Source organism: Emys orbicularis, chromosome 11 (genome assembly GCF_028017835.1).
Source record: "Emys orbicularis isolate rEmyOrb1 chromosome 11, rEmyOrb1.hap1, whole genome shotgun sequence".
NCBI classification, from domain to species: domain Eukaryota; kingdom Metazoa; phylum Chordata; order Testudines; family Emydidae; genus Emys; species Emys orbicularis.
Window position 1 is genome coordinate 1,261,353 of NC_088693.1, and position 25,915 is coordinate 1,287,267.

Consider the following 25,915-nt stretch of genomic DNA (forward strand, 5'->3'; position numbering starts at 1 on the left):
TTCAGCTCCAGCAGCATTTGTAGCACTGGGACCCCCCTGCAGACAGCCCACTGCTGCTTTTGAAGCACAGCGTCCATTAGACCTGCTCTGAGCATTCATGGCAACGGTGCTGTTGGCATGAATGACCTGAGAGGTTTAAATCACTCACTTTCCGCACTTTAATTTGTCCAAAAAAGAAGCACTTTTCATGGGGTCCCAGTGACTTAATCAAAAAGCAAACTCTTACAGTGCCTCTGCAGGCCTGGCGTTGAAGTTACAACGCGGGTGTAAGTGTCTGCAGGGAGATGACCAAGCCTGTCACTGGACAGTCATAAGTCAGGGTGCTGAGAAAGGCTGGGGTTGATTTGTAACATGCTGGGGTGCTGGGTGGCTTTGATTGGCTGGTGCTCGGGACAGGTGAGTTATACAGGTCTAATAAATGGGGTCTAATCAAGCTGCCCAAGCCCTGCTTGCTGAGTCCGAGAGCAGCCCGTATTGCATGGAAACGCAGGTCTGCAGGATGTTTCCGAGCGTTTTAGAAAATGATACGTTTTTATTAAGAGTAGGAAGGAATTAGCAGAGTGGGTGAGAAGTGCAGCCCAGGCACCAAATGCAGCTCAGGGAGTGATTTCGGGGGGCAGCTGGGGGCTGCCCTGTCTGCAAGGGGACCTGCCAAAGGAACGGCCGTGGAATGGGGCCCCTTTTTATTACCGCCTTCTCTCTGATCTTCAGAGGCCTGGAAAATTCTTCTTTGCTTCTAAAGTGTTTTCTCTGCTTGTGTTTCCTTTAGCAATTCGGGTCTTGTCTCACCTGGTTTTCCTGGGAGGCTCTATGGGTGACTGCAGAACGGGTAGGTTTGTGGCATCACGGATGCCGAAGCAGTGATCCCGGTTAGGTGGGCGAGGGGTAAGGGAAACGCTTTGCAGTGCTCTGCGTTCGCTTTGGCTTTGTTAACCTGCATTTAACTCAAATCCCCAGCAAAGCTCCCTCTGCTCAAGGCGGAGCACTACACACCTTCAGTGAGCAGAGGTGGATTAGGATTTATTGGCGCCCTGGGCACGAAGAACATTTGGGCCCCCCGACACCCTGAGCCCCCACATTGTCTGGGGCCCCTGGGCACAGGCCCCGTGGGCCCATGCGTTAATCCACCACTGTCAGTGAGGGGCGAGAGGATCAGCTCCCTTCCCCGAGAGTCAGAGACCTCCTGGGACTGGGAGACCAGGATCCACATTCCAGATATTGAAACAGAGGCTGCCCGAAGGTGGGGGTAGCTTTCCCCTGGAGCCAGGGCCCGGGGGATGGCAGGCCATGCAGCTCGCTGCAGCCATGCATGCTGGGGCCTGTAGTCTCTCCCGGCTGCACTGCTCCCCAAGGATGCAGGGGACTGCAGTGGGCTCCTCGCTGCAGCCGGGCTGGAGCCCAGCGTGGGAAGGGGCTCCCCATAGAGCCCCCTTTCAGAGACCTGGTTTTGCTACATTGAAGCACATTCCCCCTGGGCGGTGGGGGGGGGAACACCATGGGCTTGCGGGGGGGGGTAATGCCATGGGTGGGGGGGGAGGGTAACACCATGGGCTTTCCCGGGGGGGGGGGGTTAATCTTAGGGTGGCCCTTTCATGGTACAGTGTGTTACGACACCCCCCACCCCCCCCGCATAAAAACAAAGCACGCCCCTGTGCGACTCTGGCAGTGGGGCGCGGTCAGACTCGTCATGCCGCCCGTGGGCGGGTCCCAGCCCCCGCCGGTATATAAGGCCGGTGCGCCGGGACTGCAGCAGGCGAAGCTTCTCACGGAGACCTCGTCGCGCAGACTCACGTGAGATCCCGGCCACTGCTGCGTCATGGTGAGTGCGGGGCCCGGGGCGCCCCCGGGGCAGGCGGGTGGGGGGACCCCGCTCGGGACCGGGGGGGCGGATCCTCTGCGGGACTTCGCGTCCCTCAGCCCCCGCGCAGTGCCCGGCTCCGCCGCCCGGGCCTCTGCCCCGTGCGCTCCCGGCCGCGCTGCGCCCCTGCCCGGAGCGCTCCGCAGCGCGCGGGGCCGGGCTCTCCGTGGCGCGGGGGGCCGCGGGGCCGGGCTCTCCGTGGCGCGGGGGGGCAGCCTGCGGACGGGCCCTCGGCTCTGGGGGGGGCAGAGCCCCGGCCCCTCCCGCGCTCTCCTCCCCTCGGGGCAGGGCTGGGCCGGGGGAGGGGAACCGGGCCAGAGGCTGGCCTCAGCGCAGTGAGGCGCCCCCCCCCCCGTGTGCGGCCCCCCCAGCCAGGCTCCTGGGCACCGCCCTCCCCCCCCCCCCCCGCGTGTCTGCGCTTGCTCCAGACGAGCAGGGGCAGCTGCACGGGGGGGCATTGGCGCCCGGCCCGACTCGGGAAGGACACGAGGGTGCGGGGGGGGGGTGCGGCTGTGTCTGTCGGGGGGGGTTATTAATAGGCTGGGGGCTCTCCTGGAAATAGCTTGGCCGGGCTCCTGTCCAAACTAGGTAATGGCCGCCCTGTCTCGTGGGTGGGGGGGGGCTCTATGGTGTTTCAGGGAGCGTGAATGAGCTTGGGGGGGGGGCAGCTTTAAGGGAGTAGCCCCCCCGCCCCGTGCCTTGGGGAAGGGCCCTCCAGGCGGCACCCTCGGCTGCTGCCTGGCCAGTGGCTGAGCCGGTTTTCCCGCCTCGTGGTGAGGCCGCGGCCTGCGCCTGGCACCTTCCGAGGAGACTCTGCACCTGCCTCACTTCCCACCAGCGTTTCCGGTCTGTCTCGGGCCTCGGGCTGGGCCCCTGGAGGAGCCATGCAAGGGCACGGCTGTGTGCCCCACCTCTGCCCCCTTAGCTGTGCCCTGCCCGGGAGCCCTTGGGGCTGAGCGTGAGTGCAGCTAGACATCCCTGCCCCCTCCACAGAGGAGTCCAGGCCCACGGGCTAACCCAGCTCCATGCCCCCAAAGCTGGGTCTCCTCGCTGCCGGGGGCACCTGTGCTGCAGTGGCACAGGGGTTATCAGCTCCTGGGCAAGGGGGTTTCCTGCCCCCCCCCCCCCCCGTGCGGATGGCGGGAGTGACTGTCTGGCTGGTGGCGATGGAGGCTGTGCGAGGCTGGAGGGTGGGGCTGGTGATTTCACAACCCTTCCTGGTTGGTCTGTGTGTTTTCAAATTTCTGCTGCGTAGTGGAGCGGTGACTTCCCCCCGGGGCGGGGCGGGGGCGGTATGAACAGGCTGGGAGCTGGAGATGGTGTCACCCGCTCGGGTTCAGCGCTGGCACGGCCTGGAGAACGTCACCAGCTCTGCTGATGCCCCTCAATCCTGACCCACAGCCCCCTACTTCCAGTGTGAATCCCGCACCTCTGGGAGAACGGTCACCCCCGCCCTGCAGGGAGTCGCTCCGCGGCAGAGACCGATGCTGGGACCAGCCGGAACGGGCTGCAGAGTGGCACGGCTCCAGCGGCCGGGCTCTGAGGCGTGACTGGAGGCTGGGGTCGGTGTAGGTCCATCGAGCGCTCTGGCACTGCCGCCCTGGTGGGGACCCGGTGGGTGATAGGTGCAGCGATCAGAGAAGGGGAAATGCAGCTGGGGCCAGGGGGAGGGCTGCTGTGAGGTGGCAGCTGCACCGAGCTGGGTGCTTCCTCCTTGTGGCTTCCCCATAAACACCTCGAGTTTGGGGCGGATGCTGCGGAGGGGCCTCGCTGGCTTGGACCTCTGGCTGCTGCAGGAATCCTGGCCCCCATCCCAGACCTGCTAGGGCTCCTCTGCTGCTCCTGAGGGCTGGAGCCTGCTTGTGCCTTTCTCCCTGGGAGCCCCATCGCTGGTACAGCTGGCGTCCTTGCTTGTGGGTGGGGGAGGGCCTGAGTGACCAGAGGCCTCTGTCTGGCCTTGCAGGCCTGGAGGTCAGAGCTGCTATGGGGCAGGAGCCCTGCGGTGGGGGGAGGGGAGTGTTTAGGAAAGGGGGGGTTCTGCATCCTCCACAGTTTGGGGGGAGCAAGGCAGTGTCCACATCCTCGGCCGTGCAGCAGGGCTGTGCCCCTGCCCCCAGCACCCACCTGATGCAGCCGGCTCTGTGCGAACAGCCCCTGTGCTGTTGGCACAGCTGAGCCCACTGCCCGTCGTCCCCTCCCCACAGCCCAGCCTGGGCCCTCGCAGCCCTGGGGAAGGGGGGCATAGCTCTGTGCTTCTGGGCAGAAGGGCCTTATTGCCTGTTACAGCACTGGTGGGTACTGGGCAGCTTCCCTGCAGCCCTGCCCGCGCTGGGTTCCCGTGGGCTTGGGAACGGCGCGTGCCCAGGCTGGCTGGGAGCAGCGAGGGTGGGTGGGACTGGAGCTCATGCATTAGGTATGTGCTTGTCAGCACCTGCCTGATGCTGGAGCCCCGCTGCAGTGCTGGCTCCTCCCCTCTCACTGCAGCGAGCCAGGCCCGGGGACAGCCCAGCCTCCGACCTGACCCGGCAGTAAGCTGGCAGGGGCTGCCGCAGCCCTCGGACAGCGAGGGGGCTGGGGGATGGGCACCACCTAGGAGTTCGATCCCCGCTCTGCCACCGAGGCGCTGTGGCCTTGGGTGAGTCGCTCCCCCTCCCCGCTCGATGCCTGTCCTTGGCTCTGAAGGGGGCAAGTGCCCAGCACGGTCCCTGTGGCAGGGAGCTCCCTCACTGCTCTGCGGCGGTGGCCAGCATGGCCGGGGGGTTCTCTCAGCAGGGTGTGTGACTGCTGCTAGATCTAGGGCAGGGCCTGCTCTGCGTGCGTGCGGAGCCACTGCTGTGCTCCTCCCCCACACCTGCAGTCTGCGCGGAGCCGCAGCGTGGCAGCCAGTCACAGCCTGCAGCGTTTTCCTCTGCAGTGCTGGGCACCAGAGTCAGTGAAATGGAATCCCGGGCTCCCTGTGCTCTGGGGCAGGGCTGCCGGGGGGGGGCAGGGGGCGCTGGTAGAGGGACTGGTCTCCAAACCCAGGTCCCTTCTCCAGCTGTGCTGACCAGCAGGCACTAATGTCCCGGGCTGTCTAGCAGCCCTCACTGAACGGAGATCTCTCTCCTCCCCCCCCCCCCACCCCCCCAGAGTGTGGGGGAGCTGTGGGCCCCACCTCACCACCAACACTGGCATGGGGCTCTGGGTCCACTGTCCTGGAGAGACCCCTCAATGGCTCTTCTCTCTCTGCAGCGTGAATGTATCTCAGTCCATGTCGGCCAGGCAGGTGTCCAGATGGGCAACACCTGCTGGGAGCTGTACTGCCTGGAGCACGGCATCCAGCCTGACGGGCAGATGCCCAGCGACAAGACCATCGGGGGAGGGGACGACTCCTTTACCACCTTCTTCTGTGAGACGGGTGCCGGGAAGCACGTCCCCAGGGCGATCTTCGTGGACCTGGAACCCACCGTGATCGGTGAGTGAAGACACCTGTGTGGGGCGGAGGAGAGCCCTGCTCGCTCGTGAAGGATTTAGGTCCCCGGCTAGAGCTGCGTCTGCCTCCTGGACTGCCATACACTGCAGCTGCTAGTGTGGGCAGCACCTGCCCTAGCTGTGTGCCAGGCCCTTCCGCCTGGACTGGGACTGGCCTTCCCCGCTGCAGGGGAGTGCTCTGAGGATGAGAAGCGCTGTGTACGCTGATGCTCCTTACCCATGACCCAGGCGTGGTGCCGAGAGACCTACCCAGCCGGCAGGTCCGCTCAGGGCTAGACTGAACTCCCTCGGGGCAGGGGGTACCACTTCCTGGTGTTGGCGACATACTGGGCCCCCTGCCATGCCCTGAGGGCCTGGGGCAGCCTGTCCTGTTGGGTGGAGGCCAGCCATCCTCCACCCCCTGCGCTAGCAGGCCAACTCGGTGCACCAGCCTCTGCTAATGTCAGTGGGGCGCACACAGGAACATTCAGAGGGCGTGAGCAGCCAGCCCAGTGAGGCCAGGCTGGGGCAGGAGCCTGGGCTGGCAGCAAGGGGGTGGGGTACAGACAGACTGTTAATTGGGGGGGGAGACCATGACTGGACAAGTTTGTGCACCACTGGCCTAGAGTCCTGTCCCACACCCCTCCTTTCGTCTCTTCCAGATGAGATTCGGACCGGCATCTACCGCCAGCTCTTCCACCCAGAGCAGCTCATCACCGGCAAGGAAGATGCTGCCAATAACTATGCCCGTGGGCACTACACCATCGGCAAGGAGATCATTGACCAAGTGTTGGACAGGATCCGGAAGTTGGTATGCAGCCTGTCCGATGGGATATTGGGGGGGGGGGGGGGGGCGCTGCTCTGCCCAGCCAAGGAGCTGGTAAGAGGGCTCCAGCATCTCACTGGAAGTCCCAACAAAACATGGCTAAAGGTGCTCTTACCTGGGGAGGCTCTGGGAGCTGGAGGGGTGGGGGGAGGGTGTCTGTCTGACACAGGGGCTGCTTCTTCCTGTGGGCTGGCCAGGGAATGGGGGAAGTCTCCCTCAGCTGGTTCTCTACCTCAGTCCTTCTTGGCCATGTCTGTGCTGCAGCCTGGATTGGCTGGTACTTACTCTAATGAGCTCTGATCTGTTTTCCCCGCAGGCCGACCAGTGCACGGGGCTCCAGGGCTTCCTGGTCTTCCACAGCTTCGGGGGCGGCACCGGCTCTGGATTCACCTCCCTGCTGATGGAGCGTCTCTCCGTTGACTATGGCAAGAAGTCCAAGCTGGAGTTCGCCATCTACCCAGCGCCTCAGGTCTCCACCGCAGTGGTGGAGCCGTACAACTCCATCCTGACCACCCACACCACCCTGGAGCACTCGGACTGCGCCTTCATGGTAGACAACGAGGCCATCTACGACATCTGCCGCAGGAACCTGGACATCGAGCGCCCCACCTACACCAACCTGAACCGCCTTATTAGCCAGATTGTGTCCTCCATCACCGCCTCCCTCCGATTCGATGGTGCCCTGAATGTAGATCTGACGGAGTTCCAGACCAACCTGGTGCCCTACCCCCGTATCCACTTCCCGCTGGCCACCTACGCCCCCGTCATCTCTGCAGAGAAGGCCTATCATGAGCAGCTGTCCGTGGCTGAGATCACAAACTCTTGCTTTGAGCCAGCCAACCAGATGGTGAAGTGCGACCCCCGTCATGGCAAATACATGGCCTGCTGCCTCTTGTACCGCGGGGACGTGGTGCCCAAAGACGTCAATGCTGCTATTGCCGCCATCAAAACCAAGCGCAGCATCCAGTTTGTGGACTGGTGCCCGACTGGCTTCAAGGTTGGTATCAACTACCAGCCCCCAACTGCAGTTCCCGGTGGTGACCTCGCCAAGGTGCAGCGGGCCGTGTGCATGCTGAGCAACACCACGGCCATTGCCGAGGCCTGGGCTCGGCTGGACCACAAGTTTGACCTGATGTATGCCAAGCGGGCCTTTGTTCACTGGTATGTGGGAGAGGGCATGGAGGAGGGGGAGTTCTCAGAGGCCCGGGAAGACATGGCTGCCCTGGAGAAGGATTATGAGGAGGTGGGCCTGGACTCCTATGAGGATGAAGAGGAGGGAGAGGAGTACTGAGGCGCTGGCTGAAGGACTTTCATGTTGTTGTTGTGTTAATTGCAAAATCCTTTAAACAATAAACAGTCTCCTTGGTCTTGAACCCGAACCCAAGGCTGTGGGTGTTTCTTGCCAGGTGCAGGGTTGTAGTGAGTGTCCCAGGTCTGCTGCGCTGACGCGGAGCGGCTCGTTACAGCCCTGGGGGCCAGGCTGGGAATGGGGTCGTAAGACATCCCGGGCAGTGCAATAGCATGGGGCAACCTACCCTGCTGACAGCCCCAAACCAGATAGCGGGCCCCTAGCTGGAGCTGTGGGCGAGTGGTGGCTGCTAAGCCCTAGACATGACCAGGTGGCTCGGGGATCAATCCCCCTCTCTCGCTGGAGGAGGGGTGGACACAACTCCAGGTACTAGGGGCTGCTCCCCACGGGCCCAGCTGTAAGGGGCCCTCCAGGGCTGCACCCCTGCACAAAGCAGCCAGTGCAGCATGGCCAGTTCTGTTGCTTAATGATGGGAAGTGTCATGGTGGTGACAGGACTAACCGAGGGGAGCTCCCCTGTTTGAAACCTCCAGTCTGTGCCTTGGCTTCCAGGGAGCAGGCCCCGGGGCTCTAGCCTTGCCTGCACTCGCCAGGCGAGGGGCATGGAGCCTGCCTGATGGCCTTGCAGTGGCAGAGCCCAGGGCTGGACTAGCGGGAGCTACACAGGAGAAGGGGTTTGTTACTCTACTGGCTTGGGAGGGCCCCTGGCTATTGGCTCAGCAGCTGTAGGACTGGAGCAGGTGCGGGAAGGTGAGCTGGCATCTGGCTGGGCCACACCCACTGGTGCCCTGTTCCCCTCCCTGGGCCAGGCTCTGCCCCTGCTCCCAAGGCCCCATGTGGTGCCAGCCATTGGGTGCTGGCTCTCCCTGCAGCCCATGGGGGAGGGGGCGGGCTGGGAATGGAGGCCTGGCTCAGGAAGGGGGGGTTGTGGTTAATCATTGACTTGTGCTCTGGCCCCAGCCCAACATGGCCCTGCTCCCTAGTAACTAATGCTCCAGTGCTGCCCTCTCCTGGTCAAGCCCCAGCATCCAGAGCTGGGCTCCCAGCAGCAATCGCACCCAGAACCACAGGAGGCTGCTTGCCCCCTGGTGCCCACAATGGGGGGGGGGGGGGGGGCTCTCAGCCAGACTGGGGCGGGGCTGCAATATTTTTCTTGTACTGCCCAGGGGCTGCTTCATCCCTAGCCTGATAGCAGCTGCCAGCCACAGCCCAGCAGGAAAGCAGCCGTCAGGCTGGAGTTGTGGCTAGACAGACTTAATCTCTGCACCTATCCCCAATTCCATATGTTCCCACGCCTCTTCTCTCTGCCCCCACAGCTGCCTGGGGGTCACAGGAATCCCACAGAGCCAGGCCACATTCTCTGCACACACTTTACTGAACAGACAACACCGGGTGGGGTCACAGGCTGGGCCCCACCTCCCTTCCAGCAGGAGGAGGTGGCAGCAGCTCTGAGGGAGGGGGAAGGCTGGGCCTGGGGTGGTGCAGGGTAGAGCCCAGATGCAGGCAACCCCCCCCCCCCCCCCCAGCTCTGGCTGAGGGGCAGAAGGCAGCGTCTCTCCCCCCCCGGGCAAGGAAATGGGGCGAAGGCCACTCCAGCTGGAGGCAGACCAGGGCTGGTAGCACCTTCCCCTCCCCAGCCACGTGGAGCTCGGCTGGGCCCAGGTACCCTCCTGCTCAGGGCATGTGACCTGCAGCCGGCCCAGGCCTGAGGCTGGCTGAGTTCCTAGCAGGGGGCACTGGTGGCAGGACTTAGCACCGCAAGGCTGGTTTTGCTTTTCACCTAAAATTCCATTTTTAAAAGCAGTTCTGTGACCCCGCCCCTGGGGCAGGGCAGCAGCCCCCCCCCCACACCCCAGTCCCTGGGGGTATGGAGCCGTGCAGGGCTCAGATCCGGGTGGTGTCCTGGCCACTTGGTGCTGGCTGCAGCCCCTCCAGCTGGTCAAGTATGTGGGAGACGTGGGGCCGGTCCTGAGGGTTCACCACCATCATGGAGGAGAGCAGGCACTCCAGGGCAGCGGAATACCTGCAAGAGGCACAGCGGGTCTGTGAGGCAGGGGGGTGAGCACAGGGCAGGCCCCCCCCTTGCCAGGGTGGGCATCCGTGCCTGTTCCTCACCTGCCGTTGGCGGGCACACGGATCTGGTTCTGCACTGCCAGAGCCACGCTGTCACCCTTCTGGAAGATGAGGTCATAGGGGCCCTCGCCGAACATCATGCAGTACAGCACGCAGCCTAGGGACTGAACCAGGCCAGTCACTCCCTGAGCCCCCCTCCAGCCAGCACCACATGGGGGGGGGGTACACCGAGGGGTTCCTTACCCAGATGTCTGTTCGCTCGTCGATAACGCAGTGACTCTCCACCGTGAAGAGCTCAGGTGCCCGGTAGGAGATGGTGCAGCGCTGAGCCGCCCAGTCCTAGGAAGGGCAGAGCACAGGGTGAGCCCAGCACCAGGACGAGATGAGCCATTTCCCACAGGGACTGAGCCAGGCTGGGGAGGGGCCGTTCAGTCACTGCTCAGAGCTCGCTGCAAGGCCGCACCTTGTGCCCGGCTCTCGGCAGTGGAGGGCAGGGGCTGTGTGGGGGAGCAAGGCAGGAGGCCTGTGACGGGTGTGGGACAGGGTTAGACAGGGCCCCGCCCCAGGAGTGAGGCTGGTGAGAGAAATGTTCCTGGGGCCTCTCAGACCCCCACCAGCTGATCCCTGCCCTCCCCCCGGGAGCCTTGTACCTGCAAAGCCATGGCCTCCCGGGAGCTCTTGACCTCGATGCGGGCCCGGTTCATGGAGCCCAGGTCCATCAGCACTGGCTGCTCCTCGTCATCCAGCAGCACATTGGTGGGCTTCAGGTCTCTGAGGGGACAAGAGCCGGCAAGTTCCCTTCAGCTTTCCAGGCCTTGGAGAGGGGCACGGAGCTTCCTGAGCAGCCCTGCTGGCTCCCAAACCCTCCCCTCCACACGGGCCCAGGGCCGGTGCCCCACTCTGACCCAAACCCTCCCCCCACGGGCCGGTGCCCCACTCTGACCCAAACCCTCCCCCCACGGGCCGGTGCCCCACTCTGACCCAAACCCTCCCCCCACGGCCCAGTGCTGTCACTCAGTTCTGCATGTGAGGCTCTTGCGCCCAGTTGGCCTCCTGCATTCGCGAGGGGGCCAGGTCCCCCGGGGGCCAGACTGGTGACACAGATCGGTCAGCTCCTCCTGCCCACGGGATCCAGTGCCTGTGCTGTCAAAGAGCTCCTTGAGACGGGCTTCATCCATCCCATCACCCACCTCGCTCACCTTCCTGTGAACGAAGCTCTTGCACAGCGGCCGCCTGCACCCCAAGTGCCACTGGGGGCTGAGAGCCGGCCCACGCCCTGCCTGCCTACGGTTTTACGAAAGGCAGATCGTGCCAAACCAACCTGATCTCCTTCTTTGAGAAAGTAACAGACCTTCTAGATAAAGGAAATGCGGTGGATCGAATATACCTCGATTTCAGTAAAGCGTTTGATACGGTACCGCATGAGGAATTATTGGTTAAATTAGAAAAGATGGGGATCGATATGAAAATCCAGAGGTGGATAAAGAACTGGTTAAAGGGGAGACTGCAGCGGGTAGTACTGAAAGGTGAACTGTCAGGTTGGAGGGAGGTCACCAGTGGAGTTCCTCAAGGTTCGGTTTTGGGTCCGATTTTATTTAATCTATTTATTACTGACCTCGGAACCGAATGTAGGAGTGGGCTGATAAAGTTTGCGGATGACACAAAGTTGGGAGGTATTGCCAATTCGGAGAAGGATTGGGATATTCTGCAGGGAGACTTGGATGACCTGGTAAACTGGAGTAATAGTAATAGGATGAAATTTAATAGTGAGAAGTGTAAGGTGATGCATTTAGGGATGACTAACAAGAATTTTAGTTATAAGCTGGGGACGCATCGGTTGGAAGTAACGGAGGAGGAGAAGGACCTCGGATTCCTGGTTGACCGCAGGATGACTATGAGTCGGCAATGTGACGCGGCTGTGAAAAAAGCTAATGCGGTCTTGGGATGCATTAGGCGAGGTATTTCTAGTAGGGATAAGGAGGTGCTGCTTCCGTTATACAAGGCACTGGTGAGACCTCATTTGGAGTACTGTGTGCAGTTCTGGTCTCCCATGTTTAAGAATAAATAATAATAATAATAATAATAATTAATGGAGATATCCCATCTCCTAGAACTGGAAGGGACCTTGAAAGGTCATCGAGTCCAGCCCCCTGCCTTCACTAGCAGGACCAAGTACTGATTTTTGCCCCAGATCCCTAAGTGGCCCCCTCAAGGGTTGAACTCACAACCCTGGGTTTAGCAGGCCAATGCTCAAACCACTGAGCTATCCCTCCCCCCCTTCATCAAGAAGGATGAACTCAAACTGGAACGGGTACAGAGAAGGGCTACTAGGATGATCCGAGGAATGGAAAACCTGTCGTATGAAAGGAGACTCGAGGAGCTCGGTTTGTTTACCCTAACCAAAAGGAGGCTGAGGGGGGATATGATTGCTCTCTTTAAATATATCAGAGGGATAAATACCAGGGAGGGAGAGGAATTATTTCAGCTTAGTACTAATGTGGACACGAGAACAAATGGATATAAACTGGCCGTCGGGAAGTTTAGGCTTGAAATTAGACGACGGTTTCTAACCGTCAGAGGGGTGAAGTTCTGGAATAGCCTTCCGAGGGAAACGGTGGGGGCGAAAGACCTCTCTGGCTTTAAGATTAAGCTTGATAAGTTTATGGAGGGGATGGTTTGATGGGATAATGTGATTTTAGTCAATAAGTCAATAACGTGCCATCGCTGGTAATTAGTATCAATGGTCAATGTGGGTCTGGCTGGAGAATCTTGCCCGCATGCTCGGGGTTCTACTGATCGCCATATTTGGGGTCGGGAAGGAATTTTCCTCCAGGGTAGATTGGCAGAGGCCCTGGAGGTTTTTCGCCTTCCTCCGCAGCATGGGGCAGGGGTCGCTTGCTGGAGGATTCTCTGCGACTTAAAGTCTTTAAATCATGATTTGGGGACTTCAACAGCTGAGTCATGGGAGAGAATTATTCGAGGAGTGGGTGGGTCAGATTTTGTGGCCTGCATCATGCGGGAGATCAGACTAGATGATCATAATGGTCCCTTCTGACCTTAAAGTCTATGAGTCTATGGTGGCCAAGGGCACTAGCCCCGGCTGGGCTCACCTGTGCGCATAGCCCTTGGCATGAATGGCCTGCAGCCCCCGGCAGATGCCAAGGAGAATGGGGACAATCCGCTCCTCAGGCAGGAAGGTGCCTTTGTCTCGCAGAGCTTCCACCTCGCTCCACAGGGTCCCTCTCTGGCGAGCAAACAGGCGCCGGTTAGTGGGAAAGCAGACACTCCCCGCAGGGCGCCGGCCAAGACAGACAGCACCTTCCCCAGCCTGCCGGCACTGCCCCACCAGCGCCAGCTCCTAGTCAGAGCCCTCTGCTAACAGCTCCCAAGATTTCTCAGGGAAGTGACATCGGGGGGCAGGAGCAGCTCTGGAGAGTGACAAACTACAGCAGCCTGACCCAGGCTGAGTCTCCCAGCAAGCGGCTGCTCTAAGCCCTGGGCCCTGTCTCGTCAGCAGGGACAGTGATGCTGCACACAGACGCCAGTCATCTGTGGAACTCACTGCGGTAAGAGACCAGCAGGGCCCAGGGCTCTGCCGAACTCAGCAGGGGCTGGAGGGGTGTCTGGACAGTGCTGGCCCATTTCTAAAGGCTATTTGCCCCAACTCAACACCCCCACTGCGACCATCTGGGAGTTTTACACCTTCCTCTGCAGCTGCTGGGCCCGGGCCCTGCCTGAGCAGTCCCCAGCTCCTGGCCCCTGCTGTGTGGGGCCCAGCGCAGTCCCTCCCAGAGGTGACTCTGACCCAGGTGGGCAGGGCAGGGCTGGAGTAACAGCTGCCTGGAGGGACAGTAACCACCCTGCTCCTCCCCAACAGAGCCACAGGCTGCGTCTCGCACTCCCTTTGCCATTGGCCTAGAGTGTTGGCCCACAAAGACTACCACTCCCAGCATGCATTGCTGCTTTGGGCCCCAAGGCCAGCTGCAATGTGACCCCTTGGGGATGGGCACCTCAGGCTGTGTCCTGGCTCCCCTGGGAGAGGGGGTGGCCTCACCCTGAGAAAGGGCAGCAGCAGCCAGGCCTCGTGCTTGGGCCCCTTCTCCACCATGCAGTGCGCCTCGAGCCGCAGGATGTTGGGGTGCTCGAAGAGGCCGTGCATCTCCACCTCGTGCAGGGCTTCCTGCCGGTCCTCCTTGTCATGGCACAGGATGCGCTTCAGGGCATAGAAACGGCCGTCCTGCAGCCCCTCCACCAAGTCCACGTAGCTGAAGCCCCTGAAAGGCAGAGAAGCGTGAGCGGGGCAGAAAAAGCTCCCTGGGCTCCCACCACCCCAGGGCAGGGGGCCAGAGACATCATTAAAACAGCAGATGAAATTCATTGTTGGTAAATGCAAAGTAATGGGGGGAAACATAATCCCAACTCTAGCTACAAAATGATGGGTCTAAATTAGCTGTTACCACTCAAGAGAGAGATCTTGGAGTCATTGTGGCTAGTGCTCTGAACACATCCCCTCAATGTGCAGTGGCAGCCAAAAAAGTGAACAGAATGTTGGGAATCATTAAGAAAGGGAGAGATAATAAGACAGAAAATATCATATTGCCTCTATATAAATCCATGGTACGTCCACACCTTGAATACTGTGTGCAGATGTGGTCACCCCATCTCAAAAAATATATATTGGAATTGGAAAAGGTTCAGAAAAGGGCAACAAAAATTGTGAGGGGTGTGGAACGGCTTCCGTATGAGGAGAGATTAATAAGACTTGGACGTTTCAGCTTGGAAAAGAGACGACTAAGGGGGGATATGATAGAGGTCTATAAAATCATGACTGGTGTGGAGAGAGTGAATTGGGGAGTGTTATTTACCCCTTCCCATCACACAAGAACTAGGGGTCACCAAATGTAATTACTAGGCAGCAGCTTTAAAACAAACAAAAGGAAGTATTTCTTCATACAACGCCTAACATCCTTTGTCAGAGGATGTTGTGAAGGCCAAGACTATGACTGGGCTCAAAAAAGAACTAGATAAGTTCATGGAGGATCGGTCCATCAATGGCGATTAGCCAGGCTGGACAGGGATGGTGTCCCTAGCCTCTGTTTGCCAGAAGCTGGGAATGGGCGACAGGGGATGGGTCACTGGATGATTCCCTGTTCTGTTCATTCCCTCTGGGGCACCTGGCATTGGCCACTGTCGGCAGACAGGACCCTGGGCTGGATGGACCTTTGGTCTGACCCAGTCTGGCCGTTCTGATGTTATCTCCGGGGGTCCCTGCGCCACACCCGGGTGCAGGACAGGCTGCTGAGGGAGAGGGCGACATGCCAGAGAGAACCAGGCCTAGAGACAGAGCCCCTTCCCCCCCAGCCGCACAGCATCACTCACTGCTCCAACCCCCCTCCAATCCACTCCGCCTGCTGCCTCCCCGGCCTCTTGGCCAAGGGACCCCGCTCAGCGCCGCGCCGCCTATGCATGGCAGCCTCCCCTCGTGCCCACCGCCCCACCCTGTTAGGGGGCCTGTGACCGGAGAGCTGGGCTTGCCCGGCCACTCACCAGAACATGCTCCTGTCCTGCCGGGCTGGCCCCGGCTCCCCACTCCAGAGGGGGTGACAGGCCCCTGGGCTCACAGCACCAGGAGCGGGGCCTGGCCCTGCCGGACAGGAGCTGCTGGGGGCCTCCCCGGGCTGGAGACGGGCAGGTTTGCCTAGGCCCCAGTGAGGGTTCCCCCCCTGCTGGGGAGCCTGGGGGACCCCCCCCTTCCCAGAAACACACCCGGCCCCAGGCCGGTCTGGGGGGGCCAGAAAGCAGCCATGAGCGGCCCCCCCCGAACATGTGGCCCCCGGCCCCTGCTCAGTGTCCAATCATGGCACCTTCCTGCCTCAGTTTCCCCATCTGTACAGTGGGGGAGGGGGGATGACACCAACCCTCCCCCCCTCCAGGCAGCACCAGCCAGGTGCGGGGGGGGGGGGGGTCTCAGGAACCGGCCGCTGCAAGGCCCCCCCCGCGCTCCCCCCCGCGCTCCGGCCCGGCCCCCCCGCGCTCACCCCTCCCCCAGGCGCTGCAGCAGCAGGTAGCGCTGCCCCTCGATGCTGAGGCTGCCCCGCGCGCAGGCGCAGAGCGCGTGGCCCATGGCCCGTCCCGGGCCCGGCGCTGGCGGTGGCTGGGGGGGGACCGGACCCCGGCGGGGACGTCATGACTCGCAAGCCCCGCCCCTTCCCGGCCGGCGCCTCAGCCGGAACTGCCGCTACGTCATCACCCTGCGCCAGCGGCCCAGCATCCCGGGCGGGGCTGTGGGGGAGGGGAGGAGGGAGGGAGCAGGAGAGGGGAAGGGGCGGGGCTGTGGGGAAGGGGAGGGCTGGATGAGAAGGGGCGGGGCTGTGGGGGAGGGGAGGAGGGAGGGTGCAGGGGAGGAGAAGGGGCGGGGCTGTGGGGAAGGGGAGGGCTGGATGAGAAGGGGCAGGGCTGTGGGGGAGGGGAGGAGGGAGGGTGCAGGAGAGGAGAGGGGGCGGGGCTCTGGGGAAGGGGTGGGGTGGGGCTCTGGGGGAGGGGAGGAGGGAGGGTGCAGGGGAGGAGAAGGGGCGGGCTCTGGGGGAGGGGAGGGGTGGATGAGGAGGGGCGGGGCTGTGGGGGAGGGGAGGAGGGAGGGTGCAGGAGAGGAGAAGGGGCGGGCTCTGGGGGAGGGGAGGGGTGGATGAGGAGGGGCGGGGCTGTGGGGGAGGGGAGGAGGGAGGGTGCAGGAGAGGAGAAGGGGCGGGCTCTGGGGGAGGGGAGGGGTGGATGAGAAGGGGCAGGGCTGGGCTGTGGGGGAGAGCCCGCAGGCAGAACCATGTCTGGGTCAATACCATCAGTCTCCTCCTTGGGCTGCCACCTTGACGTGGTGGAACAGCTTGCGTATACTTAAGCCACTAAGAGCGATGCCGTCTGGAGTCCTGTGCTCCTGGTAGGGTCACCCACGGCGGTAAGGTCAAAGGCGAGGTACCAGACAAAGTGCAGCCCAACACAACCCAGGACAAGACCTCAACGGCAGAACAGGCGGATGAAGCAGGATCACCTCTCAATGGCTGCGAAGGCGAACAAAGTCTACAACAGAGGAGAAACCTCCGGTCGTCTCGGACCTCCTTGCCACTGGACACAGGTGCCTCTTCTGCCAAGATGTGTGTGGCTGCTGGTGCGCATCAGCTCCCCCACATTAAACTACTCACGCACAGGCTTCTTTCACAGGAAGACCTTTCCCCCCCCCCCACCCATAAAAGTCCTGCGGCGATGGGCGAGTGGCGACGGGGTAGGTGAAATGAGCACCAGGAGTCCCTAGTCACGGACCCACACGCAGGAGATGACCACAAGATGGTCGTCATGTGCCCCTGGACTGGGATAGGGGGCATTTTCAGCATCAGCGGTCACAACTGAGCAGTGCCCCTACTTATACAGCCCGAAATGCCGTCAGCCTTCTTGGCAACAAGGGCACACTGTTGACTCCTATCCAGCTTCTCGTCCTCTGTAACCCCTAGGTCCTTTTCTGCAGAACTGCTGCCTAGCCACTCGGTCCCTAGTCTGTAGCAGTGCATGGGATTCTTCTGTCCTAAGCGCAGGACTCTGCACTTGTCCTTGTTGAACCTCTTCAGATTTCTTTTGGCCCAATCCTCTAATTTGTCTAAGTCACTCTGGACCCTATCCCTACCCTCCAGCGTATCTACCTCTCCTCAACATAAAGTGGGAGGATCATCACACTAATGTCAGTGGGCCCACGAAGTCGCGAGACCTCCTCGTCAACCTCCTCCTGGCCCTGGCCAAACTCTCCATCTACGCTACCAGGAGGAGGATGCTGGACGAACTGCTCTGCGACTGTGGGGCCTATTTCCGTTCCTCCCTAGTTTCACGCATCTGGCCAGAGGTCCACTGGCAGCGTCCGCTGGCTCCCTCCACACCTTTGCGGAGCAGTGGGCGTTGGCCGGGGTTCTCTGCTCGGTGTCCCCATCCAGTACCCTCGCTTTGAACCTATGACCTTCACCTCAGTCCCTGGTTTTTTCATTAGTTGTCCCCCATATTTATTTGGTCCCTGGGTCCAGTGGTCCCTCCCGCTAGGCTGGGGGAGGGGCCTTTAGAAGTGGGCATGCTTGTGCCCACCCACCCCCCGGGTTTCCAATAAGACTAATGTCAGTCAGGGCCGGATTAACTCTCCTGTGGGCCCGGGGCTATTAGATTTTGAGGGGCCCCCGTATACAAGTCTTTTTCCTAATTTAAAACAAAATGATCACAATTATGGCATCGAGGCTATTAACACTATACCAAACTTGCCTTTTAATTAACATAAAGCCGTTCTGTGGTTACATTTCAGTCTTAAAACATGTAGAATATTAGTTAAGTTAATTCAAAATAGCCTACTTCTTCCCTTAAACGGCTGTTATATTAGTTTCTTTCTGGACTTCAGGGCTGAGAAATCCTCGATGATGTCACTGAAATCCAGTTGACGAAGCAAGTCATACTCTATTGACATTAGAGCCAAATTATTCAGTCTCATCTGATCCATGCTTGACCTCAGCTTGTTTTTTATTAGCGCCAGTTTTGAAAACGATCATTCCCCTCCAGCATTAGTTACTGGCAGTGTCAAAAAATCCGTAAGGCAATGTTGACACTGGGAAACACAGACTGCAGGCTCCGTTGTCTTAAAACGTGAAGTAGTGTGTTTGCCGTTTTGTTTTCCTCGTTTTTTGTGAAGTCCCTTAATTGAACCAGTTCATCTGCAAAATCCTCTTGTAAGTCGGTACTATATTTGTTTTGTAGTTCATGTAGTTCTGATGCAGAAAGTAGATGAAGATTGTTCATAAATCTGAAGTAGCTGCATACCTCTTTGTATGCTTCATACCTGCGATGCAACTCTGGGTTGAGAGTCTCTGGGTTAGGCTAAAAGGGGTAAAAAACAAGGGAGATGTCATGCTAGGAGTCTACTACAGGCCACCTAACCAGGTGGAAGAGGTGGATGAGGCTTTTTTTAAGCAACTAACAAAATCATCCAAAGCCCAAGATTTAGTGGTGATGGGGGACTTCAACTATCCGGAAATATGTTGGGAAAATAACACAGCGGGGCACAGACTATCCAACAAATTCTTGGACTGCATTGCAGACAACTTTTTATTTCAGAAGGTTGAAAAAGCTACTAGGGGGGAAGCTGTTCTAGACTTGATTTTAACAAATAGGGAGGAACTTGTTGAGAATTTGAAAGTAGAAGGCAGCTTGGGTGAAAGTGATCATGAAATCATAGAGTTTGCGATTCTAAGGAAGGGTAGAAGGGAGAACAGCAAAATAGAGACAATGGATTTCAGGAAGGCGGATTTTGGTAAGCTCAGAGAGCTGATAGGTAAGGTCCCATGGGAATCAAGACTGAGGGGGAAAACAACTGAGGAGAGTTGGCAGTTTTTCAAAGGGACACTATTAAGGGCCCAAAAGCAAGCTATTCCGCTGGTTAGGAAAGATAGAAAATGTGGCAAAAGACCACCTTGGCTTAACCACGAGATCTTGCATGATCTAAAAAATAAAAAGGAGTCATATAAAAAATGGAAACTAGGACAGATTACAAAGGATGAATATAGGCAAACAACACGGGAATGCAGGGGCAAGATTAGAAAGGCAAAGGCACAAAATGAGCTCAAACTAGCTACAGGAATAAAGGGAAACAAGAAAACTTTTTATCAATACATTAGAAGCAAGAGGAAGACCAAAGACAGGGTAGGCCCACTGCTCAGTGAAGAGGGAGAAACAGTAACAGGAAACTTGGAAATGGCAGAGATGCTTAATGACTTCTTTGTTTCGGTCTTCACCGAGAAGTCTGAAGGAATGCCTAACATAGTGAATGCTAATGGGAAGGGGGTAGGTTCAGCAGATAAAATAAAAAAAGAACAAGTTAAAAATCACTTAGAAAAGTTAGATGCCTGCAAGTCACCAGGGCCTGATGAAATGCATCCTAGAATACTCAAGGAGCTAATAGAGGAGGTATCTGAGCCTCTAGCTATTATCTTTGGGAAATCATGGGAGACGGGAGAGATTCCAGAAGACTGGAAAAGGGCAAATATAGTGCCCATCTATAAAAAGGGAAATAAAAACAACCCAGGAAACTACAGACCAGTTAGTTTAACTTCTGTGCCAGGGAAGATAATGGAGCAAGTAATTAAGGAAATCATCTGCAAACACTTGGAAGGTGGTAAGGTGATAGGGAACAGCCAGCATGGATTTGTAAAGAACAAATCATGTCAAACCAATCTGATAGCTTTCTTTGATAGGATAACGAGCCTTGTGGATAAGGGTGAAGCTGTGGATGTGGTATACCTGGACTTTAGTAAGGCATTTGATACGGTCTCGCATGATATTCTTATCGATAAACTAGGCAAATACAATTTAGATGGGGCTACTATAAGGTGGGTGCATAACTGGCTGGATAACCGTACTCAGAGAGTTGTTATTAATGGTTCCCAATCCTGCTGGAAAGGCATAACGAGTGGGGTACCGCAGGGGTCTGTTTTGGGACCGGCTCTGTTCAATATCTTCATCAACGACTTAGATATTGGCATAGAAAGTACGCTTATTAAGTTTGCGGATGATACCAAACTGGGAGGGATTACAACTGCTTTGGAGGACAGGGTCATAATTCAAAATGATCTGGACAAATTGGAGAAATGGTCTGAGTTAAACAGGATGAAGTTTAACAAAGACAAATGCAAAGTGCTCCACTTAGGAAGAAAAAATCAGTTTCACACATACAGAATGGGAAGAGACTGTCTAGGAAGGAGTACGGCAGAAAGGGATCTAGGGGTTATAGTGGACCACAAGCTAAATATGAGTCAACAGTGTGATGCTGTTGCAAAAAAAGCAAACATGATTCTGGGATGTATTAACAGGTGTGTTGTGAGCAAGACACGAGAAGTCATTCTTCCGCTCTACTCTGCTCTGGTTAGGCCTCAGCTGGAGTATTGTGTTGAGTTCTGGGCACCACATTTCAAAAAAGATGTGGAGAAATTGGAGAGGGTCCAGAGAAGAGCAACAAGAATGATTAAAGGTCTTGAGAACATGACCTATGAAGGAAGGCTGAAAGAATTGGGTTTGTTTAGTTTGGAAAAGAGAAGACTGAGAGGGGACATGATAGCAGTTTTTAGGTATTTAAAAGGGTGTCATAAGGAGGAGGGAGAAAACTTGTTCACCTTAGCCTCTGAGGATAGAACAAGAAGCAATGGGTTTAAACTGCAGCAAGGGAGGTCTAGGTTGGACATTAGGAAAAAGTTCCTAACTGTCAGGGTGGTTAAACACTGGAATAGATTGCCTAGGGAGGTTGTGGAATCTCCATCTCTGGAGATATTTAAGAGTAGGTTAGATAAATGTCTATCAGGGATGGTCTAGACCAGTGTTTTTCAACCTTTTTTTGGGCAAAGGCACACTTGTTTCATGAAAAAAATCACGAGGCACACCACCATTAGAAAATGTTAAAAAAATTAACTCTGTGCCTATATTGACTATATATAAAGTAATTCTCTTGAATAGGAATCAAATAAACACAAAGAAAGTATTTTATAATTACTTTATTATGAAATAGTAAGTAAACAAAAATATGAAAAATTATAAAATACTTTATTCAGTGCGCAACCTGGGCCTGTTTGGCTGAATACAAAGCTGATATTCTGGCTGGAATCGAAGAAAGACACACACGTAGCTCTTCGTCAACAGCTCTCAGTCTCTCTCTGTATTTAGTTTTTATAGCAATCATGCTCGAAAAGCTCATCTCACACAGATATGTAGTGGAAAATGGGAGCAATGTCAAAATAGCTTTGTTTGCCAGAAGGGGGAACTCCTTGGCAGTATCCAACCAAAAACTGTCCAAAGGTAGATCAGCAAATCTTAGCTTGAAACCACGATTTTGTCTCAGTTCAGTTAGTTCCTCCTGCTCCTGTAAAGTCATGTCCTTTCCACCAACTGATGCTGAGCTATAAGGGTCCCTAACCCAGTCAAGGCATTCAGTGGAGACTGAAGAGAAATAAAATGACAACTTCTCCTCGAGAGTTTTTAAATGTTTAACTATTATCTCACACAGTGCAGCAGTGTGAACACCTTGCCATTGCTTGGTGAGTGTGAACATTTCAAGATTGCCACTTTCCACGTGTTGATGCCAGAGTTGCACCTTTGAACGGAATCCATTTATTTTATCTGTACTTGTAAGCAGGTTTTCATTTCGGCCTTGCATTCGTGTGTTCAGTTCATTCAGATGATGAAATATATCTGCCAGGTATGCCAGCCTTGCACACCACTCATCACTTGCAAGCAGCTTTGCGTAATCTGACCTCTCATTTGTCAGAAATACTTTAAGTTCCTCCCGCAGCTCATACACACGAACCAAGACCTTGCCACGCGACAACCACCGGACCTCCGTATGAAACAGCAAGGTTTTATGCTTCGCTCCCATCTCCTCACACAAAGCTGCAAATATGCGACTTTTCACGGGTCGTGACTTTACAAAGTTTACCATGCGCACAACATCATCCAACACATGAACTAGGTCTGCTGGTAAAGTCTTGGCTACGAGGGCCTCACGGTGTAAAAAACAATGCGTAACAATCACATCTGGATTTCTTTCCTTCACTCTGCTTACAAAGCCTTTGGTGCGCCCGACCATGGCTGCAGCTCCATCGGTGCAGACACTTGTGCAGTTTTCCCACTTAAGTCCTCCTTGTTCAAGGTATTCTGATGTGACCCGAAAAATTTCTTCTCCTGTTGTTTTTTCTGGCAATGCCTTGCAAAAAAAGAAGTTTTCTCTAATTGCATCACCATCAACAAAACGCACATTGGCCAAGAGTTGAGCATGTCCACTGATATCAGTAGACTCGTCAAGTTGCAATGCAAATTTCTCACTGATACGGATCTTTTCCAAAACCACACTTTCGATGTCTGCAGACATGTCATTAATACGTCTGGAAATTGTGTTGTCTGAGAGAGGGACTTTGGCTATTTCCTTAGCTGCTTCAGGTCCGAGCATCTCCTCTACAATAGCTTTGCAGGCGGGAAGTATTAATGTCTCTGCCACAGTGTGCGACTTTTTTGACTTGGCTATAAGTTCAGCAACTTGATAGCTAGCTTTAAGAGCTCTTTCATTTACCTTTGTGGTTTTTCTCATGAAAGTTGCCTGTTTCTCCGTGTTTTCACGCAGGCGAACAAAATAGTCCGCATTCTTGTTTTGAAGCGAAGGGTGTTTCGTTTGGAGATGGCATTTAAGTTTGCTTGGGACCATAGCACTGTTAGCTAGCTTTTCACCACACACCACGCACAGTGGAGTTGGTTTGTTTGCATCTCCGGTGAAAGTAAATCCAAATGAAATATAGCTTTCGCTATATAAAATAAAATAAAATATAAAATATATATTTCGCCAGAGAATTTGCTTGAGCTAACCATCTTTGCTTTCTTTTGATCCCCACTCATACTTGGGCTCTCATCTGGCTCCAAATTTTGTTCAGAGTCCAGTTCTTTCCTTTTCAAAAACTTGTCCATCACTGCAGTATCTCACTGTCACTCAGTACTTACTGCGCTTGTCTCCTCCAGATAGCCGCTGTCCGTCACACTCAGCACTCTTCTGCGCATGTCTCCATCCAGATCCATCAGTCAGCGCTCTTCTGCTCATGTTTCCTCCAAATCCAGATCCATTGGCGCTCTTCTGCTCATCGGCGATCTACTGCGATGTCTCCTCCTGTCCTCCTCCTGTTAGTGTAACAGTGACACCGGAGCTATTTATAGTCCTTAACATCAGTGGTGGGATTCAAAAATTTTAGTAACCAGTTCCGACATTCAAGCATGGTTTAATATTTTTTTCCCATGGCACACCAGGCAACATCTCGCGGCACACTAGTGTGCCGCGGAACAGTGGTTGAAAAACACTGGTCTAGACAGTATTTGGTCCTGCCATGCGGGCAGGGGACTGGACTCGATGACCTCTCGAGGTCCCTTCCAGTCCTAGAATCTATGAATCTATGAACTCTGCAACAAGTTTATCAATTGTTGTACTTAAAGTACTGCACAGGATCTTTTCAGGGGGAATAAGGCAAAGCACCACATTTATTAGTAATACATGTATCAATCAACACTGTATCATATGCATATGAGATATAAATTTTATTAAAGAATATTTGAAAAATAAACAGTACAGAAAATTTGAGGCGTCAGTTATTGGTCATTGGGGGTAACATACAGAGTATAGGGGGGATGTTAGTGTTTTGGGGTTGGGCAGCACACATAATATATACAGACTGCAATGTCCCCAATGGGGGGGGGGGTAACCGGTGGGCGGGATCAGGATACAGCCGACAAGCGGTGATGGTCTATCACCCATGCAGAAAGTAGAGACAGTCATGGGTATAAGTAAGTGGGCTGGGTAATGGGGATGGGGTGACCCTCACGTGGTGGGATTCAGTTAGGTTCGGTGGGTTCAGGGCTCAGGGGATAAAGTCCAGCAGGGGGGGTTTATAGGTCTCTTCCCCCTTGTGGGTGCACGAGGTCTCCCCGGCTCACTCTCAGTATTGGCGGTGGCCGGTGATGTGCTCTACGTAGATGTCCCGGGACCAACGAATAGTGTCCGAGACCATTAGGCGTCTCATGAGCCGCGCGTAATGACGGCCCACCCTCACACACACAAGCACACTCCGTCTTGTTGTTGTTACCAATTAGTTGCTCCCCTTAACTGCACTGGCCAGGTGAGTTAGAGGGGGGAGGGGTGGAGCCGGGCTTCTGCGGATCCGGATCGATGCTCCCATGTTGACAAGACGAGACCCGGGGTCCTCTGCAAGACACCTCACATTTATAGCAGCTTCCCTCTCATGTAAATATGTACCAGATCCAAAATCTGTGTCTGTGTCCATTGGTCCTTTGTGCTGCTTCTTTCTGGGTGTTGTCCCAATGCTGTTCAAAGAGGGTGTTTTCAAAAGAAGGTGCTGGCTTCTAACCCCCAAGGCTGTCAGTATGTCTGATCTTCTTCAAAAAAAGAACAGGAGTACTTGTGGCACCTTAGGCCAGGTCTACACTACCGCGGTAGTTCGACGGCTGGCAATCGAAGTTCCGGGTTCAATTTATCGCGTCTGGTCTGGACGCGATAAATCGATCCCGGAAGCGCTCGCCGTCGACTGCGGTACTCCAGCTCGGCGAGAGGAGTACCGCGGAGTCGACGGGGAGCCTGCCTGCCGCGTGTGGACCGCGTCTGAACCGCGGTAAGTTCGAACTAAGGTATGTCGACTTCAGCTACGTACCTTAGTTCGAATTTGGGGGTTAGTGTAGACCAGGCCTTAGAGACTAACAAATTTATTAGAGCATAAGCTTTCGTGGGCTGTAGCCCACGAAAGCTTATGCTCTAATAAATTTGTTAGTCTCTAAGGTGCCACAAGTACTCCTGTTCTTTTTGCGGATACAGACTAACAAGGCTGCTACTCTGAAACCTGATCTTCTTCAGTGAGCCCACTTGACAAGTTTTATTGTTCTTGGGTCTGGCTTCCATCCCCTCTCCAACTGTTGCAGCTGTCTGGAGGTGCTGCCTTCCACGCCTTTACTCATTCACACCTCGTTCATTCAACAGGGCAATTGATTAAAAGGGGGGGGGGGGGATCTTATTCTACTCCTAGCAAAAAGACTTTTTTTTTTAACATTATACCAAGGCTCAATACAAAGTTTTCTCTATAGGGATCTGATACAAAGTTGTAGGAAAATAGAGGCATAATACAAAGTCATATGAAAGTTATGTGAAGATGCTTAATGCAGAGATTTATCTACACAATAACAACGTTGAAAATCTCCATGCAAAATTTCTCTTGGCCTGACAACTTACAGTCCGGCTCCCCAGACTCGTCCTGTTGGTTTTCACCCTTCAATCCGCGGTGCTTTTCCGATTTCTGCTGTTGAGAAACTCAAAGTGTCATTTGTTTAGCGGTAGTTTCAAAGCTGTCAAACTGAACTTGTAGACCAGCCACAAAATCCTTTAAAGAGCCCACCAACTTTACAGCATTAGACCAGTCAAGGTCAGCAGCCTGAAGTGCTTGTGGCTTGAAATCTCTGCAGAACTGTGTTCCAGAGGTTGCAAAGAAAAGCCATTTCCAGCTGGTCCATTTTCATGACCAGTGATTGAGCCTCGTTGCGCATATTTGGGTTCTGATTTGGATCGTCGGCTAGTTTTCAGAGAGATTCCTGAATATTTTCATAATGCAGCCTTAGTGCTTTTGGAGCCTGGGCATGTGCAGACCACCTTGTATCTGAAAGACCTTTCAGCGTCTCAGTTCGCTTATTGTCTTTTGGCTCTAATCCTGCAGGAACAATTTGCCAGCGAGTGGCTGATTTTGAGCAGAAATTAAAAAGTGACTGAACAAAGGAAAAAAGCGTTTGCCTCCAAGCAGCAGTTT

General features: G+C 55.7%; 3 protein-coding genes across 5 annotated transcripts in view; 2 read left to right on the forward strand and 1 right to left on the reverse strand.

Moving 5' to 3' along the window:
* The first annotated feature begins 1,735 nt into the window (after nt 1–1,735).
* LOC135885620 (tubulin alpha-4A chain) lies at nt 1,736–7,513 on the forward strand. Its single transcript, XM_065413446.1, has 4 exons — nt 1,736–1,819; nt 5,090–5,312; nt 5,971–6,119; nt 6,451–7,513. The coding sequence occupies exons 1-4, from the start codon at nt 1,817–1,819 to the stop codon at nt 7,423–7,425; spliced, it is 1,350 nt and encodes a 449-aa protein (XP_065269518.1). The 5' UTR covers nt 1,736–1,816; the 3' UTR covers nt 7,426–7,513.
* A 1,813-nt stretch (nt 7,514–9,326) lies between these two features.
* Nucleotides 9,327–15,639, reverse strand: STK16 (serine/threonine kinase 16). 3 transcript variants are annotated; one of them, XM_065413447.1, is made up of 7 exons: nt 15,554–15,639; nt 13,570–13,789; nt 12,626–12,759; nt 10,166–10,286; nt 9,759–9,854; nt 9,558–9,679; nt 9,327–9,465 (listed from the first exon to the last, which is right to left on the reverse strand). In XM_065413447.1, exons 1-7 carry the CDS (start codon nt 15,637–15,639, stop codon nt 9,327–9,329), a joined length of 918 nt encoding a protein of 305 aa, XP_065269519.1. The 3 variants fall into 3 exon arrangements, with proteins under 3 accessions (XP_065269519.1, XP_065269520.1, XP_065269521.1); XM_065413448.1 differs by lacking the exon at nt 9,759–9,854; XM_065413449.1 differs by lacking the exons at nt 12,626–12,759; nt 13,570–13,789.
* Nucleotides 15,640–16,772: 1,133 nt separating this feature from the next.
* GLB1L (galactosidase beta 1 like) overlaps nt 16,773–25,915 on the forward strand; it is a 29,194-nt gene continuing 20,051 nt past the window's right edge. The window contains exons 1-2 of the mRNA XM_065413658.1: nt 16,773–16,791; nt 17,195–17,353. Of these exons, the coding sequence (XP_065269730.1) occupies nt 16,773–16,791; nt 17,195–17,353 (178 nt within the window). The remainder of the gene's footprint in view (nt 16,792–17,194; nt 17,354–25,915) is intronic.

Coding starts and splice junctions, on each gene's coding strand:
- LOC135885620 (XM_065413446.1), top strand. Junction 5,313..5,970: donor CCTGGAACCCACCGTGATCG/GTGAGTGAAGAC, acceptor CGTCTCTTCCAG/ATGAGATTCGGACCGGCATC. Junction 6,120..6,450: donor TGGACAGGATCCGGAAGTTG/GTATGCAGCCTG, acceptor TTTTCCCCGCAG/GCCGACCAGTGCACGGGGCT.
- STK16 (XM_065413447.1), bottom strand. CDS start 15,639: ATGGGCCACGCGCTCTGCGCCTGCGCGCGGGGCAGCCTCAGCATCGAG. Junction 9,855..10,165: donor GGGAGGCCATGGCTTTGCAG/GTACAAGGCTCC, acceptor TGCCCTTCCTAG/GACTGGGCGGCTCAGCGCTG. Junction 9,466..9,557: donor CGTGTGCCCGCCAACGGCAG/GTGAGGAACAGG, acceptor TGCCTCTTGCAG/GTATTCCGCTGCCCTGGAGT.